Source organism: Barbus barbus (genome assembly GCF_936440315.1).
Source record: "Barbus barbus genome assembly, chromosome: 12".
NCBI classification, from domain to species: Eukaryota; Metazoa; Chordata; class Actinopteri; order Cypriniformes; family Cyprinidae; genus Barbus; species Barbus barbus.
In genome coordinates, this window is record NC_136740.1 from 16,986,781 (window position 1) to 17,002,629 (window position 15,849).

The following is a 15,849-nucleotide window of genomic DNA, read 5'->3' on the forward strand; positions in this document are numbered from 1 at the left end:
TCGGGAAACCGCAGTCATTCCACGGCTCTCAAATGTTGGAAATATTCGGCAAGTTATAACCCGTAGGCTTGTCGCCTCCAAAAATGATTAGTCTGACATTATCAGTGCATTATGTACATAAACACACCGCTTTGGTCAAACCTACAAGAAAAAATACTATAAAATTGTGATTTAAAAAAAAAGGGAGCAGCTGCAACAGCAACCGAGAAGAGCTAAGAGGGTGGTGATGTGACGTCACTCCAAACTCAGACTGAGTTTCCTGACAAGAAACAAGAGAGATTATTGCAGTTTTGCTCTCGCGAGTCACAGGTGTGATCGAATTATTTGTGGAAGTAACTTATTTGTCAACTCTAGGTAAGCAGCACGCTTATTGTGAAATGAAACTATTAGATGTAATTAAATGTAATTTTCAAATGTATGAACATTTAGGCAATAGTCATTTGAGCATCTTTCCATAGTAATTAACTCGGATGTCTGTTACAGCAGAGATCAAACCCAAAATTGAGATCTGTGTATCGTTTGCATTATACGTTTAACCGTTTTAATGGTTTAACAATAGCATGAATATGGGGGACAGCATTTTGGGGACAGACTAGACAGCCTAGACAGGGGACAGTTTGGGTTTTTCTCTATGAATCAAAGTTCTAGTTTTTATATATATATATATATATATATATATATATATATATATAATTATAATTTATTAACATAATTTGATTTTACTTAGGCTATATATTTACATAAAAACGACACTCCTTTATATCTGCTATACTGCCCGTGGAATGAACTGATGTAAAGACTGTAAAAAAAAACATTTTGCATGAGTTCAGTTTAATGCACCGTACAGACAGATATCAAATGTTCACCATAAAACAGGAATAATTACGTATTTGAATAGATGGAAAATTCCCATGTGAAATTGTACATGGCTGAGTAGAGAAAATGCTTTCAGATGATGTTCAGAGCTTTTCTGTATTGCAAAGCCTCACTTTACTACTCCAATTCTGACCTCCAGTGGACAAAAGCAGAACAACATGTTAGTTTGTTCCTTTTCTGTCAAGATCAAGTTTAGGTATATCTGACTGCTTACAATTATTTACTAAATACCATATTTGTTCTGTCAACCTAGGTTTGAAGGTACAATAATGGATCCATACAATTTTACAAACAGTCCTCTCAATTACAACTCATCCGAGTATGAAGATGACTATGATGATTATGAGGATACAGATCTCAGGAAATCTCTTAACATCGTGTCACTGATAGTCTACAGTCTGGCTTTTGTACTTGGAGTGGTGGGGAATGGCATTGTCATTTGGGTTACTGGATTCAAAATGAAAAGGACAGTCAACACAGTCTGGTTTCTGAACCTTGCAGTAGCAGACTTCCTCTTCACTGCCTTCCTCCCTCTCAGTGTGGCTTATACAGCTATGGGCTTCCACTGGCCTTTTGGCCAGTTCATGTGCAAATTCAACAGCACTCTCAGTTTCCTCAATATGTTTGCCAGTGTGTACATCCTGGTTGTGATCAGCATTGACCGCTGTGTGTCTGTTGTGCGTCCGATCTGGGCACAAAACCATCGGAATGTGAGCCGAGCTTCTGTGGTGAGCTTTGGAGTTTGGTTATTTGCCCTGGTGCTGAGTTCACCCTACTTTGTCTTCAAGGACACTGCGCCCGACCACAGTAACCCAAAAATAATCAACTGCTTCAACAACTTTGCATTCTCCGATGACTATGAAACACCAGAGGTGGTGGAGCTCCGTATGCTACGGCATCATGCCATGATCATTACCCGTTTCATCATAGGCTTTGTGGTGCCTTTTGTGATCATCGTCTCCTGCTATGCGGTCATCATCCATCGTCTCCAAAGAAACCGTTCTATGTCTGGCCGAACTGGACGTTCCTTCAAAATCATAGCTGCAGTGATCACCACCTTCTTTCTATGTTGGGCTCCTTACCATATCCTAGTGCTCATTGAAATGGTAAACCACATGGGAACAAAATACAGCTCCACTCTACAATATGTCACCACTGTTGGAATTCCCATTGCGACCAGTTTGGCTTTCCTAAACAGCTGCCTGAACCCATTGTTGTATGTTTTCATGGGACAAGACTTTAAAGACAAGGTGCGCAAGTCAATCCTGAAGGTTTTGGAAACCGCTTTCACAGAGGAAGTTTCACGCACAAATACCTACACAAATTCAATGCCGACCACTCGTAACAAAGAGAACGGGAGCAAGTCCTTCTCTGATGCGGAAGTATAACTGTATAGCATAAATGAAGCACTTATTCTGAAGGAGTACTTTACAGAGTGTCTCATGTGTATATAAAAGTGAGACACATTAACCTGAAGAACTGGACCAAAAGAAATTGAGATGGTTAGAAGCTTTAGACTAAAACACTGCCTTGCTCTTATGGGGATATGCTTATATGATGCAGAATTGTTATATACATTTGTGTGTGTATGTGTGTGTGTGTGTATACCCATAAAGTATTTCACAAATTGTAACCATATATGAGCAAATTAGAATGAAGTTTTTATATTGTGCATGTGATTCAAGTAGCTGTTTGCTGTTTCTTTACTGTATAACTATTGTCTGCACATAATTTTTATAAGGTGTAAGAATTACAGATCCTTAGACACTTTGAACTTCTGAGATGGACAACACACACACAGTGCATTAACAAACAGACATCTGTCTCCAAATCACACTGAGAGAAAATGCAGGAAAACGCCTCTCTGAAATATGTATCAGTTCCTTTTCTTCCCCTCTTCCCCTCACCCATCCTTGCCTTCACTCAACTCACTCAGAATGGTCAATAGTAGAATGTAATGTTCTACATTAATGCAAGTGATATTTACAGTCATGTTTGGTATCATTTGAATTGTCTCAGGGCGACTGGTACAATGGTCTCATTCTAATAAGAAGTAAACTAAAAGGTAATACAGATCCTAAGAGTTCAGAGATATTTTGCATACTGTAGAGGGTGGGTCATTTCCCAGTGGTTTTCATGCAAAATTACCTTTTGTCACAAAAGGTGTTAACTCGCAAATTACAATTGTTAGTTCCTGTCTCCATCTCGGGGGGTATTGGTCTTGGTCTGAAGTACTTAAGGAAATGTTGCAATAGGATCGATGCGATTCTGTAGCCAGAAGCCCGTAGTGTGTCTCGATACTTCATACTATGTATTTCTATAAAGTCCGATATGCATCTTTTATTTTCATAGATTTATCTTTGAGAATTTGATGTTTTGAATTGATATGATTTGATCTCTTTGAATTGGCTATGTAATTGACATAACGCATACAGTATTTACCTGACTGATAATAAATTGTTACATTTGACCTTATTCTGCTTTACTCTAATTATTGACTCTAGTAGATTACGTTGTATCCTTTTTAGCAACATGAGCAACCAAATGAACGAGTCAATATAAAGTCAAGAGTTAACTAGAATAATCAAATATCAGAAGAATACTAATTAGAAATAGACAAAGAATCATTTTGTATTTCCACCTAAATACCAGGTCATAATAAAATGGAGTCAGATTAGAGTTTAATTTAAATTAAAGAACTTTGCGCATCGAAAAGACCAAACATGCAGGAAACCTTCTTCATCCACCATTGGATACCTTCTTTGGGCCAAATGTGTGGACCTTACAAAAACATCTTTTATTTCATATAAAATAGTATTAAGTTTGTTGATGTATATCAAAGATTAAGCAAAAAGCTGAAGCAAAATAAACTTACTGATTAAGCTCCTTACTCTGGTCTCATTGTCAATGGAGGTCTTGAGATATAATCAAAAACAATAATTCAAGAGAACATTATTGTTTTAACGTATTCTTTTTCAAATGTGAAAATTATATGAATCAATTTAGATATTTGATAATGTAATGTATGTAATGCATGCTGTTTCTATTCAACTAAATTATACTGAGAGTCTAAAGAGGTCACTTCATTATTAATCAAAGAACCTATGGATCTTCTCTAAGACTGTATTGTACTAAAATTGTAAAACCACAAAAAGCCTTGTAATGCACTTTACAGACATTTAAATCTCATTTGTATATATTTTTGGAGTGTTAAATCTACTTGTGTGATATAATAATGTAAAGTGCAGTCAAAACTATATATTTTTTTTTTATGCAACAGTGCTTTTTGTTCAAGAACAGGAGATACTGCTGTATATTTGATCATATTTAAACAACTGGTAACATTTAAAAATGCAAGTTGGTTTTTAGCTTAAATGTTAACCCTCTCATAAGAGATTCATAAAAGATGATGGTCCATTCAGTTTTTTAAATGGGTAACAGATTCTGATTGTATTGCTATGGTCAGGAACAATGAAAGAGAGAACTGTGAGAACTGATGAGATTTGCTCCATGTCCAGACTGTCACTCACGGTTGTAGTGTTAACACATAGTAAGAAGAAAGAACTTTCAATACAGAGAACATGTTCACAAATTAGGCAATCAATTAACTGAACAAGGCAAAATGTCATATTATATTGTATACTTTGAAATTGTATTTTATTATATATACTATTTCATAGGATATTTTCTACGTCATTGTGTGGTATAGTGTACCATAATGTTTTAATTGCCTCCACCTGTACCCCATTGATTTATTCTTTTTGTATGCCTAAAACTACATTTATCCTTCAGGCATAATATTGCCAGGCAGTACGTGATATAAAAATACATCCATGTCTTTTTATCAAATGATTAAAAATCTGAATCTTCATGGCAGCCCTTACTTTGCTGAACTACAGGCACAGAGATCTGGGCAGGGACATTTTGCTTTTAACACTGATGGCCATATTATGAGGAGTGCTATGACTCCATAAAGACTTGAATTACACCATAATTACTGCAAAGGCCTTGCCAATTAAACAGACCCTTCAAAGTCATCTTGAATGCTGCTATGATCAAGTTAGGATATGATCTCATCGCTAAAAGCTATGTACTGTATCTATATGCCCAGTAGATGACAGTAATTCACCTACCAGTGCGCTTTTTTTTTTGTTAGCTCTAGAGGAATGGGTGGAAACATGTTTATGTCTTTCTAGCTCATTTCATATTGTTCTTCTGTATTAATAATCAATTACATACAAATGTTTGTATGTAAAGCTGCATGATTACTGATATAGTTTTCTTTCAGATGTTTCGGAAACCATTTTGAATGAAGTATTGCATGTCACATTGCAAGGTAAATCAGCTTCCCAAAACAGTTCATATTTAATTCTTCCTAAAATTATTTCATGACAACTACCCTCACACACTACACAGTTCATGCAAGATAACGTAAACTGTAGGTTTAAAAGCCTCACATTGCAAAATTGTCTTGCTACAATATTACAGGGCAGACAAATGTCCAAATGTACATAATGCAGTGCCAGATTATCTCAAAGCAATCGATTTAGATAACATGTTTTAAGTAGTACATGCATGCACCGAATATCAAATGAAATGATTTTCCTCCACATATTCAGTGTCCCCATTAGCTGGCATTTACCCTCCAGTCCTATGGGTGGCGGTAATTCTCCAAAGCCAATCGCACGCGAAGAAGATTGCCAAAAGGAAGCTTTCGTTTTTCTCTCCCACCCTATTCTTTTCGTGAGAATTTAGAGTTGTTCTGGGATAAACTACGACTAGTTCAGTTGACCGGTCAAAAAACAAAACCATTGTACGATAAACGTTGAATTCGCTCTACAGCTTCACACTAAACAGAAAGGAGACGGAAAGTTGCTACCCGCGTTTGAGCCTCCTGAGAAGTGACATCTATCGACGAGGTAATTCGCGGATACATGTGGCTGTTTCATTTGTAGATACTGATTCATGAAAGCATGGGTTTTTTGTTGTATATCCCTCACACCTAGCCGGTTGGGTTTTACTTATGTAGCGTAACAAGTATGTAATCTACAAGTAAATCGTAGCTTGTTGTTTAGGCTTGTAATGTGGTGTTCCTGCTTGGTGTGAGCTGTACATTTTCCCACAATCTTTCCGTTGTTGTAGATTTGTACATTTTACCTCCAGTTTACCTTTATTGTATTTGGTGTTGTTGTTGTTTTTAAAGATACTATTATGTCTTCCTTTGAGATCGATGAGCAGCCTGATTTGGTTGTTGGACTTATTAAAATCCCACGATGCCTTATTTATGTCATGAACATAAAAAATATCTTTAAAAAAACAACTTATTGCTACTCAATACTCATTTGAGCGTATAGCTTTTAAGATAAAATACTTAAGTTCAACTGAGCTGAATTAGTAAATGTAATGATAATGTAGAAGCATCTATGTGTATTATGTAACCATCATTGATATTTTAGTCCTTTATGAGATTCTGTGCTACTGTTGTGTTTTTTGTCTGTGCTTGCAATTCATTTCTAGTCGATTTTTTTAAATTAATACAGTAAGGAATTGTACCAGACACTTGTTCAGTGTTAATACATACAGTTGGGCAACAAAGTATTTAGTCAGCCACCAATTGTGCAAGTTCTCCCACTTAAAAAGATGAGAGAGGCCTGTAATGTTCATCATAGGTACACTTCAACTATGAGAGACAGAATGGGGGGAAAGAATCCAGGAAATCACATTGTAGGATTTTTAATGAATTAATTGGTAAATTCCTCGGTAAAATAAGTATTTGGTCACCTACAAACAAGCAAGATTTCTGGCTCTCACAGACCTGTAACTTCTTCTTTAAGAGGCTCCTCTGTCCTCCACTCGTTACCTGTATTAATGGCACCTGTTTGAACTCGTTATCAGTATAAAAGACACCTGTCCACAACCTCAAACAGTCACACTCCAAACTCTACTATGGCCAAGACCAAAGAGCTGTCGAAGGACACCAGAAACAAAATTGTAGACCTGCACCAGGCTGAGAAGACTGAATCTGCAATAGGCAAGCAGCTTGGTGTGAAGAAATCAACTGTGGGAGCAATTATTAGAAAATGGAAGACATACAAGACCACTGATAATCTCCCTCGATCTGGGGCTCCACGCAAGATCTCACCCCGTGGGGTCAAAATGATCACAAGAACAGTGAGCAAAAATCCCAGAACCACACGGGGGGACCTAGTGAATGACCTGCAGAGAGCTGGGACCAAAGTAACAAAGGCTACCATCAGTAACACACTACGCCACCAGGGACTCAAATCCTGCAGTGCCAGACGTGTCCCCCTGCTTAAGCCAGTACATGTCCGGGCCCGTCTGAAGTTTGCTAGAGAGCATTTGGATGATCAAGAAGAGGATTGGGAGAATGCCATATGGTCAGATGAAACCAAAATAGAACTCAACTCGTCGTGTTTGGAGGAGAAAGAATGCTGAGTTGCATCCAAAGAACACCATACCTACTGTGAAGCATCATGCTTTGGGGCTGTCTTTCTGCAAAGGGACCAGGACGACTCATCCGTGTAAAGGAAAGAATGAATGGGGCCATGTATTGTGAGATTGAGTGAAAACCTCCTTCCATCAGCAAGGGCATTGAAGATGAAACGTGGCTGGGTCTTTCAGCATGACAATGATCCCAAACACACCGCCCGGGCAACGAAGGAGTGGCTTCGTAAGAAGCATTTCAAGGTCCTGGAGTGGCCTAGCCAGTCTCCAGATCTCAACCCCATAGAAAATCTTTGGAGGGAGTTGAAAGTCTGTGTTGCCCAGTGACAGCCCCAAAACATCACTGCTCTAGAGGAGATCTGCGTGGAGGAATGGGCCAAAATACCAGCAACAGTGTGTGAAAACCTTGTGAAGACTTACAGAAAACGTTTGACCTCTGTCATTGCCAACGAAGGGTATATAACAAAGTATTGAGATGAATTTTTGTTATTGACCAAATACTTATTTTCCACCATAATTTGCAAATAAATTCTTATAAAAAATCAGACAATGTGATTTCCTGGATTCTTTCCCCCCATTCTGTCTCTCATAGTTGAAGTGTACCTATGATGAAAATTACAGGCATCTCTCATCTTTTTAAGTGGGAGAACTTGCACAATTCGTAGCTGACTAAATAATTTCTTGCCCAACTGTACTTGTTTTAACGTTGTTTTCTTGTTTTTGTCATTCTTTAGAAATACTTGGTGTTCATCCTGGCCGCGGTAAAGGGGGAGTAATCACTTTTAAAACATCAGGATTGCGGTGAGTAAAAGTTTTCCTGTTTTGTGCACTTGCTACTTGCTAGATATTTTCCAAAACGTTTCTTGAGAATAAATGGTGTCTTCCAGTGCACCTGAGGAACATTCATCACACATTCAAGTCGGAAGCATAAAGAAGTAGCCTAAACAAAATAAAAATACAATATTGTGAACAACAAACCCAAATAACTACGTCTGAATTCAAAATAAATCTCTTATTTATGCATGGTATTATAAACTAACTGTTACATAAAGCAAACTGTAAAAGTAGAGTTATAAACTTTGCACCATTCACTACAGACTTGCTTTCCTGTCCCTGATCGCTATATCGATTATAGATTTATTGGACTTTATTATAGTGTTTCTGAATCAACACGTCCCTCCCAGCATCGCAACTTGTGTATGATCTCGAATTCTTAATTCTAGAATAGATCTAGAGTTTCCCACTTAAATATGCCTGTGTAAGAAAAAATATTTAAAAATGGAAATAAGATCATAGTGTGATGTATGTATATTTTGTTTTTACTATTTCATAAGGCAGTGTTTTAGTGTGATGTTTTAATTACTATCCAGGGAAGTATTTATGTGTACATTACATAGGCTAAGATCCAGCTGTACAGACACTGATCATCTGATCATTCTGATGCACATCAGAAAATCGCTTGTGAGAAAGCTGTTTAAGGTGCAAAACCACTGTTTCTAGAAAATGCACCCCTGTCAATACATGCTACACCATTAGCAAGCAGAGTTCTTCACACATTTACATATATAATTTTTCACATTCACAATATGTATGTTGTGAACATTGCAGCTTATTTGTTTACTTGGCAGGTGTTAAACTGATTTCCCCTACTTCCTTAAATGGCTTAAGAAACAGTTTTTGCATTTATGTGACCGTTTAGAACTCTGCTTACTGCAAAACCCCCGAATTAAGCCATTTTCTTCAAGTGCATGTAAATAGGGCCTTTGGCTCCAAGCTTTTGGTAGCCTAAATTTATAGCATAATCTCTGATATCTTTCTTTGTTAAGGCCCTTTCATAGCAATAGTGGTGTGAAAAAGATAAATTAATTTCAGACAAATTATATTATCTGATTATCACTCGGGCTAAAAGAGAATGAATTTATTTGATAGGCAAAGAATGTTGATCGAGATAACCAGTAGGTCTCGCGTGCAAAATTGTGAATATTTTATGCAAACAGATTGTTATGCCAAAAATCATTAGGATATTAAGTAAAGATCATGTTCCATGAAGATATTTTGTAAATTTTGTATCGTAAATATATCAAAACTTTATTTTTGATTAGTAATATGCATTGCTAAGAACTTCATTTGGACAATTTTAAAGGCGATTTTTCTCAATATTTGTTTTTGTTTTTTTTGCACCCTCAGATTCCAGATTTTTAAATAGCTGTATCTCGGCCAAATATTGTCCGATCCTAACAAACCATACATCAATGGAATTGCAAAATTGACACTTAAGGTTTTGTGGTCGAGGGTAACAATTGTATTACTTTCACTATAAGGAACATTGTTTTAAACGTTTTTTTTATATATATATAAAAAAATAGTCTATAAATTTTTTTTTATATATAAATGCGTGTATGTATGTGTGTGTGTATATTAGGGGTGGCACGGTTCGCGGAAAAAAACCGAACCGCACGGTTCTCCACACACGGTTCGGCACGCGCTAGGACCGCGGTTCAACTGAATTCTGACAACGCATGTGGTTTGTTATAAATAACACGTAAAACAAATAGGGTTCGGCTAATGTATGTTTCTGTTAATGGATGCGCATTCTGGCTTCCCAGTACATTATAACAACAGCGATGAGAAAGAAAAAAAAAAAATAAGTGGACAAATCATTCACTCTTGTTCAATGCGAGTGCCGTATGCTGGAATATGAGCATTTATTCCGTCATCACCCGGGTGCTGATAGCGCGCGCACAGGTGAGACCTGAACAGCACACGTTGATATCGGTGTTTAGACTAAAGTCATGTAAGCTTTGCCAGCTCAAATATTTAAGAGCCAGAGGACGCGAGCTCGCGCGCGCAGTGAGAAGATTTGTGCGTGCGCTCATCAGAAGCGTGCAAACCTGCGCCTCAGAACGCGCGCAAATATGAAGCTCTCTCTGAAGTATTGTGTTTTAATGGATAAATTCACACAAAATTCTGTCAAAATGCCCGTCTTGGTAAGTATCCTATAGCAGACATAGCCGGCTGGGCGTACAGTATCAGTGCTTTCTCTTAAAGTGACAGTTAATATTAAATAAACAGCAACAACAAAGAAATCACTCACTGCACTTGATTGAATCGCTTTTGTAACTTTAATAAAGAGTAATCTTTAATTTATACAGTCAAATATGCAATGCTGTTTTACCTTTGATTACTTTAATCGTACTTCAATTTCTGTACCTAAAAAAACCCCCTGAAAATCACTGATTATTTTATTTGTATCTTTACTCTATTGTATTTTTATTTGTGCTGTTGCTTGTAGTTAAAGGTCTGCTTTTATTTGTGTACACTCACAATGAAAACAAAACAGATTTTATATATATAACATGTAATAATATTTAGCATTTTCACATCAAAATAAAAGAAACTGAGCAAAGTAGATGTCTTTTTTTTCCCTGTTGTACCGAAATTGTATCGAACCGTGACCCCCGAACCGAGGTACGTACCGAACCGTGACATCTGTGTACCGTGCCACCCCTAGTGTATATATATATATATATATATATATATATATATATATATATATATATATATATATATATATATATATATATATATATATATATATATATATATATATATATATATATATATATATATATATATATATATATCTATCTATATATATATATATCTCTATATCTCACTGTTGTATATTATTGTTTATATAAATAGCTATAGAACAGTTTGGGCCCTGTTGTTAATTTATAAGATTATATATTTTTTAATGTGCCGAGTTAGAAATTTCCCTACATAATTTACAGTATTATCAGAGAGAGTGTTTGTTTTATTAGTAAAATGAACATTATCAAAATGTACTCGAATTACTCTTAATTGAGAGCTTGTGAGTCAGATTCACAACGATTTGGAAAGTCTACATCTAAACCACAGATACCACAATGGTAGTACATGCTGTTGGCTGCGTTACCCAAAACTATCGTAAGCCTTAGTGGATTGTTTAAAAGTAATAGGTATAATGAATTATGAAAAAATAAAACATTTTAATTTTGCAAACAATATCACTTGCAGCAAAAATTATTTGTTTGTGTCTTACTTGTCTTTTCTCTCTCTCTTTTTTTTTTTTTTTTTTTTTTTTTTTTATACAGATCTGAATTGCGGGCCAGCACCTGAAACAAGGCAGGCCATACATAACGAGGTTTACATCGTTGTATTATGCTCAAATGTCACATTTTCCTACAGAGTTGGGGAATCGATGTTTAAATTGACAATCAAATACTTTTAAGGATAGATTTTTAATCCTTTTTGGAATTTTTAATTTTTTTTTAAGTTGAAGTTGTCATTTTAGAAACGCTGTGACCAGTTGTGGCTTTTTACTTTTAGTCATTAAATGCATATAGAAACTTAGCCTTGTTTTATAGCAGCTGAAGTGAGATTGGATGTTTAACAGACTTCTAATTATCATATTTTGATATTTTTTTTGAACATCTCACATAATATACCATGTTCTCTATTTACTAAACAATTTAAATTTATACCTCAAAAGAGGCTACATTTTGCTTTGTCATGATGGCTTACTCCGTGGACTACATGCAAGAGATGGGTGGAGGAGATGCCTTCATCTGCACAGAGTGTGGTGAAGGGTTTAGTCAATACCCAAAACTAGTCGATCACATGGCCATTCATGGACTTACTGGCATATTTTCCTCTGATGGATTAAGCATTAATAATGGTAGTTGTATCAATGCATCCATTGAGGTAGCTCTCCATGAAAACGGAATGCTCACAGTGGTTGATCGATCCGTGTTGTCTAACTTTACGTTCTTGTTTGGAAAACCTTCATCCAAGTCATTATGGTGCCAACCCCCGAATCAAGAAGCTTTGACTTCATCTAAGATACCAGAGAAGGAGTATACTCAGTTTAAGTGTGAAAGATGTGGACAAGTGTTCAAAACCCCAAAGAGCTTACAACAGCATCAGCAGTACCGTGCCCTCGAGCAGGGGTTCAAATGCACTCTGTGCTGCAAGGTGTTTAATGACCGGGAGAGTCTGCAGAGCCACCTTCAAAACCATGCTCATGAATGCTTTTATAGCTGTGGACACTGTGGAAAGCGATTCTTAAGACAAGAGACCGTACTGTCACATCAAAAACAGTGGCATGGATCTGTTGGTTCCAAGAATTTGAGTAGATCTAAGGAAAATCAAGGAAATAATATTGACAGGTCTTATCCTTGCAAAATTTGTGGCTTGCGCTTCTTTTGGTTGTCTGACTTGCAAAGCCACCTAAACAGTCATTCTCGTGTCAGCAGGCCATCCAGTGAGGTAACGCAAAAACAGGAAATGCTTGCAGAAGAAGAAAGAAAGAAAAATTGCATTAATTCAGTTAAAGAGCCATGTCGTTGTGGCCTCTGTGGGGATAATTTCAAACAAATTTCAGATTTAAGAGAGCATCATAAAGCACAGCATCCAGATGAGGTTGAAGTAAAGGACTCTTCAGGTTTACCAACTAAGATGAAACCGCAGTACCATGGTGTAATACGACAAATGGTTACAAAACAGCAAAAGCTGCGAGTTGATCCACTAAGGCCCAGCATAAGCGGAAGACCTAGAGGTGTGAACCGAGCCAATTTTGGTGGTAAAATATTTTCCTGCAAACTCTGCCATCGTGTCTTTGTACACTCAAGCAGTCTCTCTCGTCATATGCGTTACCATAAGGGAACTCTGCATGCCTGTGTTTATTGTGGAAGACACTTTCCACAAAGATGTGATGTCACAAGGCATGTGGCCATGTACCACAATTCAGTGCTTCAACTTAAGGCTCCTGGGGAGTCAAAGACAGAACCTGAAGATAAAAACAGTGAACAGGAAACTGCGAAAGCATCGACACAAACAAAAAGTGATGGTAAACCAGAAGAACTTGAAGAAGAATATCAGCCCGCATCCAAGAGAGATACCCTGTTACTTGGTTCTCCTTATAAAGGAACTTACAAACCAAGGATGAAGTACAAATGCAAAGAATGTTGTAGAGTCTTTGGGCTACTTAGTGTTTATCGGCGACATGTGTATTACCACAAGCGAAGTCCCTGCAAGGTTTTGCTCAGTTGCCCTCTCTGTCCAAGCCGCTTCACATTCCTCTCTGCTTTAGATCGCCATCTTGAATATCATCATAAAGGAGACTCTGAAAATGATGGCACAAAACCTCCTGAGACTAATGTAGTTGATTCCAAAAGTCAACAAGGAGATGCTGATGCTGAAAAGCCTGATAAACATGCTGATAATGGCATGTCATCGGAAGTGCTGAATGAATCCACTGAATGTTCTGAGACGTAGAGATCCACAAAATGGCCAAAAGTATATGGACACCCTTATCTAATGAACAGGTTTGGTATTCCAGCAATTTTAGTGAAGACAAATGTAAATGCTCAACTCTAAAATGGAATATTATGTGCTTTCAATTTTGTTTCAACAGCGAGGACCCTTTTTCTATTCCAGCAGGGCAGTGACCCTTTGCACAAAGCAATGCTCTACTGTTTCAGGTGTTGAAGAAAGTGAATGGCATTCACCGATCTACTACTGAGTACCTTTGGGATGGATTTGGAAAGCAGACAGTGAGCCAGAATGTTTTGCTTAATGTTATTGCCTGACCTTCTTGATGCTCTTGTGTCTCTTGTGAAGCAAGTCCCTGCAACAGTGTTCCATCTCAGAAAAGTGGAGTCTTACTATAGCAGCAAAAGGAGTGATTAATGTCATACTATTGAAAATGAACTGTTGACGAGCATCAGAGAATCATTTACCCCAAAGGCACTTAGGTCTTCATGCAAACCAGCACTGTCCTTTTGGAAAAGAAAAGGATCCTCCCCACACAGTTGCAACAAAGTTGGAAGCACCGAATACTCAAGTCAATTGAATAGTATGATGTCAAGATTACAGTTCTGCTTAGAATGCCTGGAGAATGGCCTTCCTAGTAACTTGATAATTAGAAGAGTGTCCACAATGAAGATATAATGAAAATCAGAATTCTCAGAATGCTCAAAGTAATTTATTTTGAGTGTTGTACTTCTGTAGCATTTGCTGTTGATGTATGCTGCATTTGTTGTATATAAAAATGTTTCCCCCAAAATTCTAATTTGCATTTTCCAATTTTTGGATAAGTAATTCATATTCAAAGTAGGTGTTGACTGTATGCATTCACAAACTAAAGGGATCTATATGAACCATTATAATGACCAGAATGATTTTTAATGATCTGATGAATTTAGAGCAAAGCAGAAGTTATTAATCCTGCAGTTATTCATGTAATTTGAACTGTCTTTGCTAAAAGTTGAACACACTCCTGCTGTGATTTAGGGAAGTTTATATTTGAGCTATTCTTTTGTTTTTATAGTAGTGTAGATTTAACTTTCCCCAAAGTCAGTGTCTCCACACAGACTAAAAACCGCATAGGATATAATTATTATTATTATTATTTGTACAAACTGTATTTCTTATTTTGTATAAGTGGTGATGCAAAACATATTTTGCAAGTCTAGTTCAGCTTGTTTATAAATAAAGATAATTCTGTTTCCCTTTCTAAGGCCTTGTAATTGTTGAATTTTTCTTTCATGTGCCAAAGCTGTAAATTATTATTTTTATGCATGTAAATATTGGTAGACAATATTGGTAAACATTAGGTTATGCTAAACACACATTCCCCTAGTCTTTAAAGACCCTAAATTTTGTTGCAGTAATTTTGAAAAATTCACTTATTTTTGATGAATAGTCATAGGCACACTTAGTATTCATCATCTCATTGACAAATAAATAGTACTTTTGAAAAAATATGGTTAAAATAATATACACTGTATCTTAAGAAAAATTACTTCAGGTTTTTAAAGCCTTTTGTGTGATTCTACATTCACACATTCTAACGACTGACATTTAGGGCAACATCCAAATCACTGTGAGTGCACCTTTAAAGCTTTGTGAGAATGACTTCTGTGGGAAGACTGCTTATGTATACTTGTATAATATGATATTATATAGTATGAGTTATACCAATTGAACTGTTTGGCTACAAAAAAAAATGTATACCAATATTTTGTAATGGTAAAATTTTAGCTATATGGCTCTTGCATTTGTTTTTTGTGAACAGAGAAGCCACAGTTGCTTTTCTTTTTTTTTGTGGTAATGAACAGCATGCTACAGATTCTGTTGTATGTAACAACCAAATTGTACCTAATCCTGTTACACAAGGTCTTTCAAAGCCATCAGTGGTGTGGGGTTAATTTGGGGTTATGTTTAACACACATTGGTCATGCGTTTGTTAGGGGGCATTCACATAAGAACTGAACGCAGATCTCAAACCGTGTTGTTTGTACTATGATTCATTTCTTTTGTTTGCAGTAAACAAAAAGTTAACTAAAAATACTAAATCTCAGTTTATTACACCCATATGATGGGACCCTAGATTTAATGTTTGGTAACACAGCTTTAGGCAGTTTGACTGTTGACATCAATGGCATTCTTACAGCAATGCACTGG

The 15,849-nt window shown here is 36.6% G+C and overlaps 2 protein-coding genes across 3 annotated transcripts; both read left to right on the forward strand.

The window, feature by feature from the left end:
* Positions 1 to 249: 249 nt before the first annotated feature.
* On the forward strand, positions 250 to 4,745 carry LOC306878190 (chemerin-like receptor 1). Its single transcript, XM_079430379.1, has 2 exons — positions 250 to 354; positions 1,130 to 4,745. Exon 2 carries the CDS (start codon positions 1,146 to 1,148, stop codon positions 2,262 to 2,264), a length of 1,119 nt encoding a protein of 372 aa, XP_079286505.1. The 5' UTR covers positions 250 to 354; positions 1,130 to 1,145; the 3' UTR covers positions 2,265 to 4,745.
* Positions 4,746 to 5,555: 810 nt separating this feature from the next.
* LOC306878493 (uncharacterized protein) lies at positions 5,556 to 14,900 on the forward strand. Of its 2 annotated transcripts, XR_013784956.1 has the most exons (4): positions 5,556 to 5,795; positions 8,076 to 8,142; positions 11,478 to 13,709; positions 13,799 to 14,897. XR_013784956.1 is itself a non-coding variant. In XM_079430908.1 (3 exons), exon 3 carries the CDS (start codon positions 11,896 to 11,898, stop codon positions 13,657 to 13,659), a length of 1,764 nt encoding a protein of 587 aa, XP_079287034.1. In that variant the 5' UTR covers positions 5,556 to 5,795; positions 8,076 to 8,142; positions 11,478 to 11,895; the 3' UTR covers positions 13,660 to 14,900. The 2 variants fall into 2 exon arrangements, 1 of the variants encoding a protein (XP_079287034.1); XM_079430908.1 differs by having other exon boundaries at positions 11,478 to 14,900.
* The last annotated feature ends 949 nt before the right edge of the window (positions 14,901 to 15,849 follow it).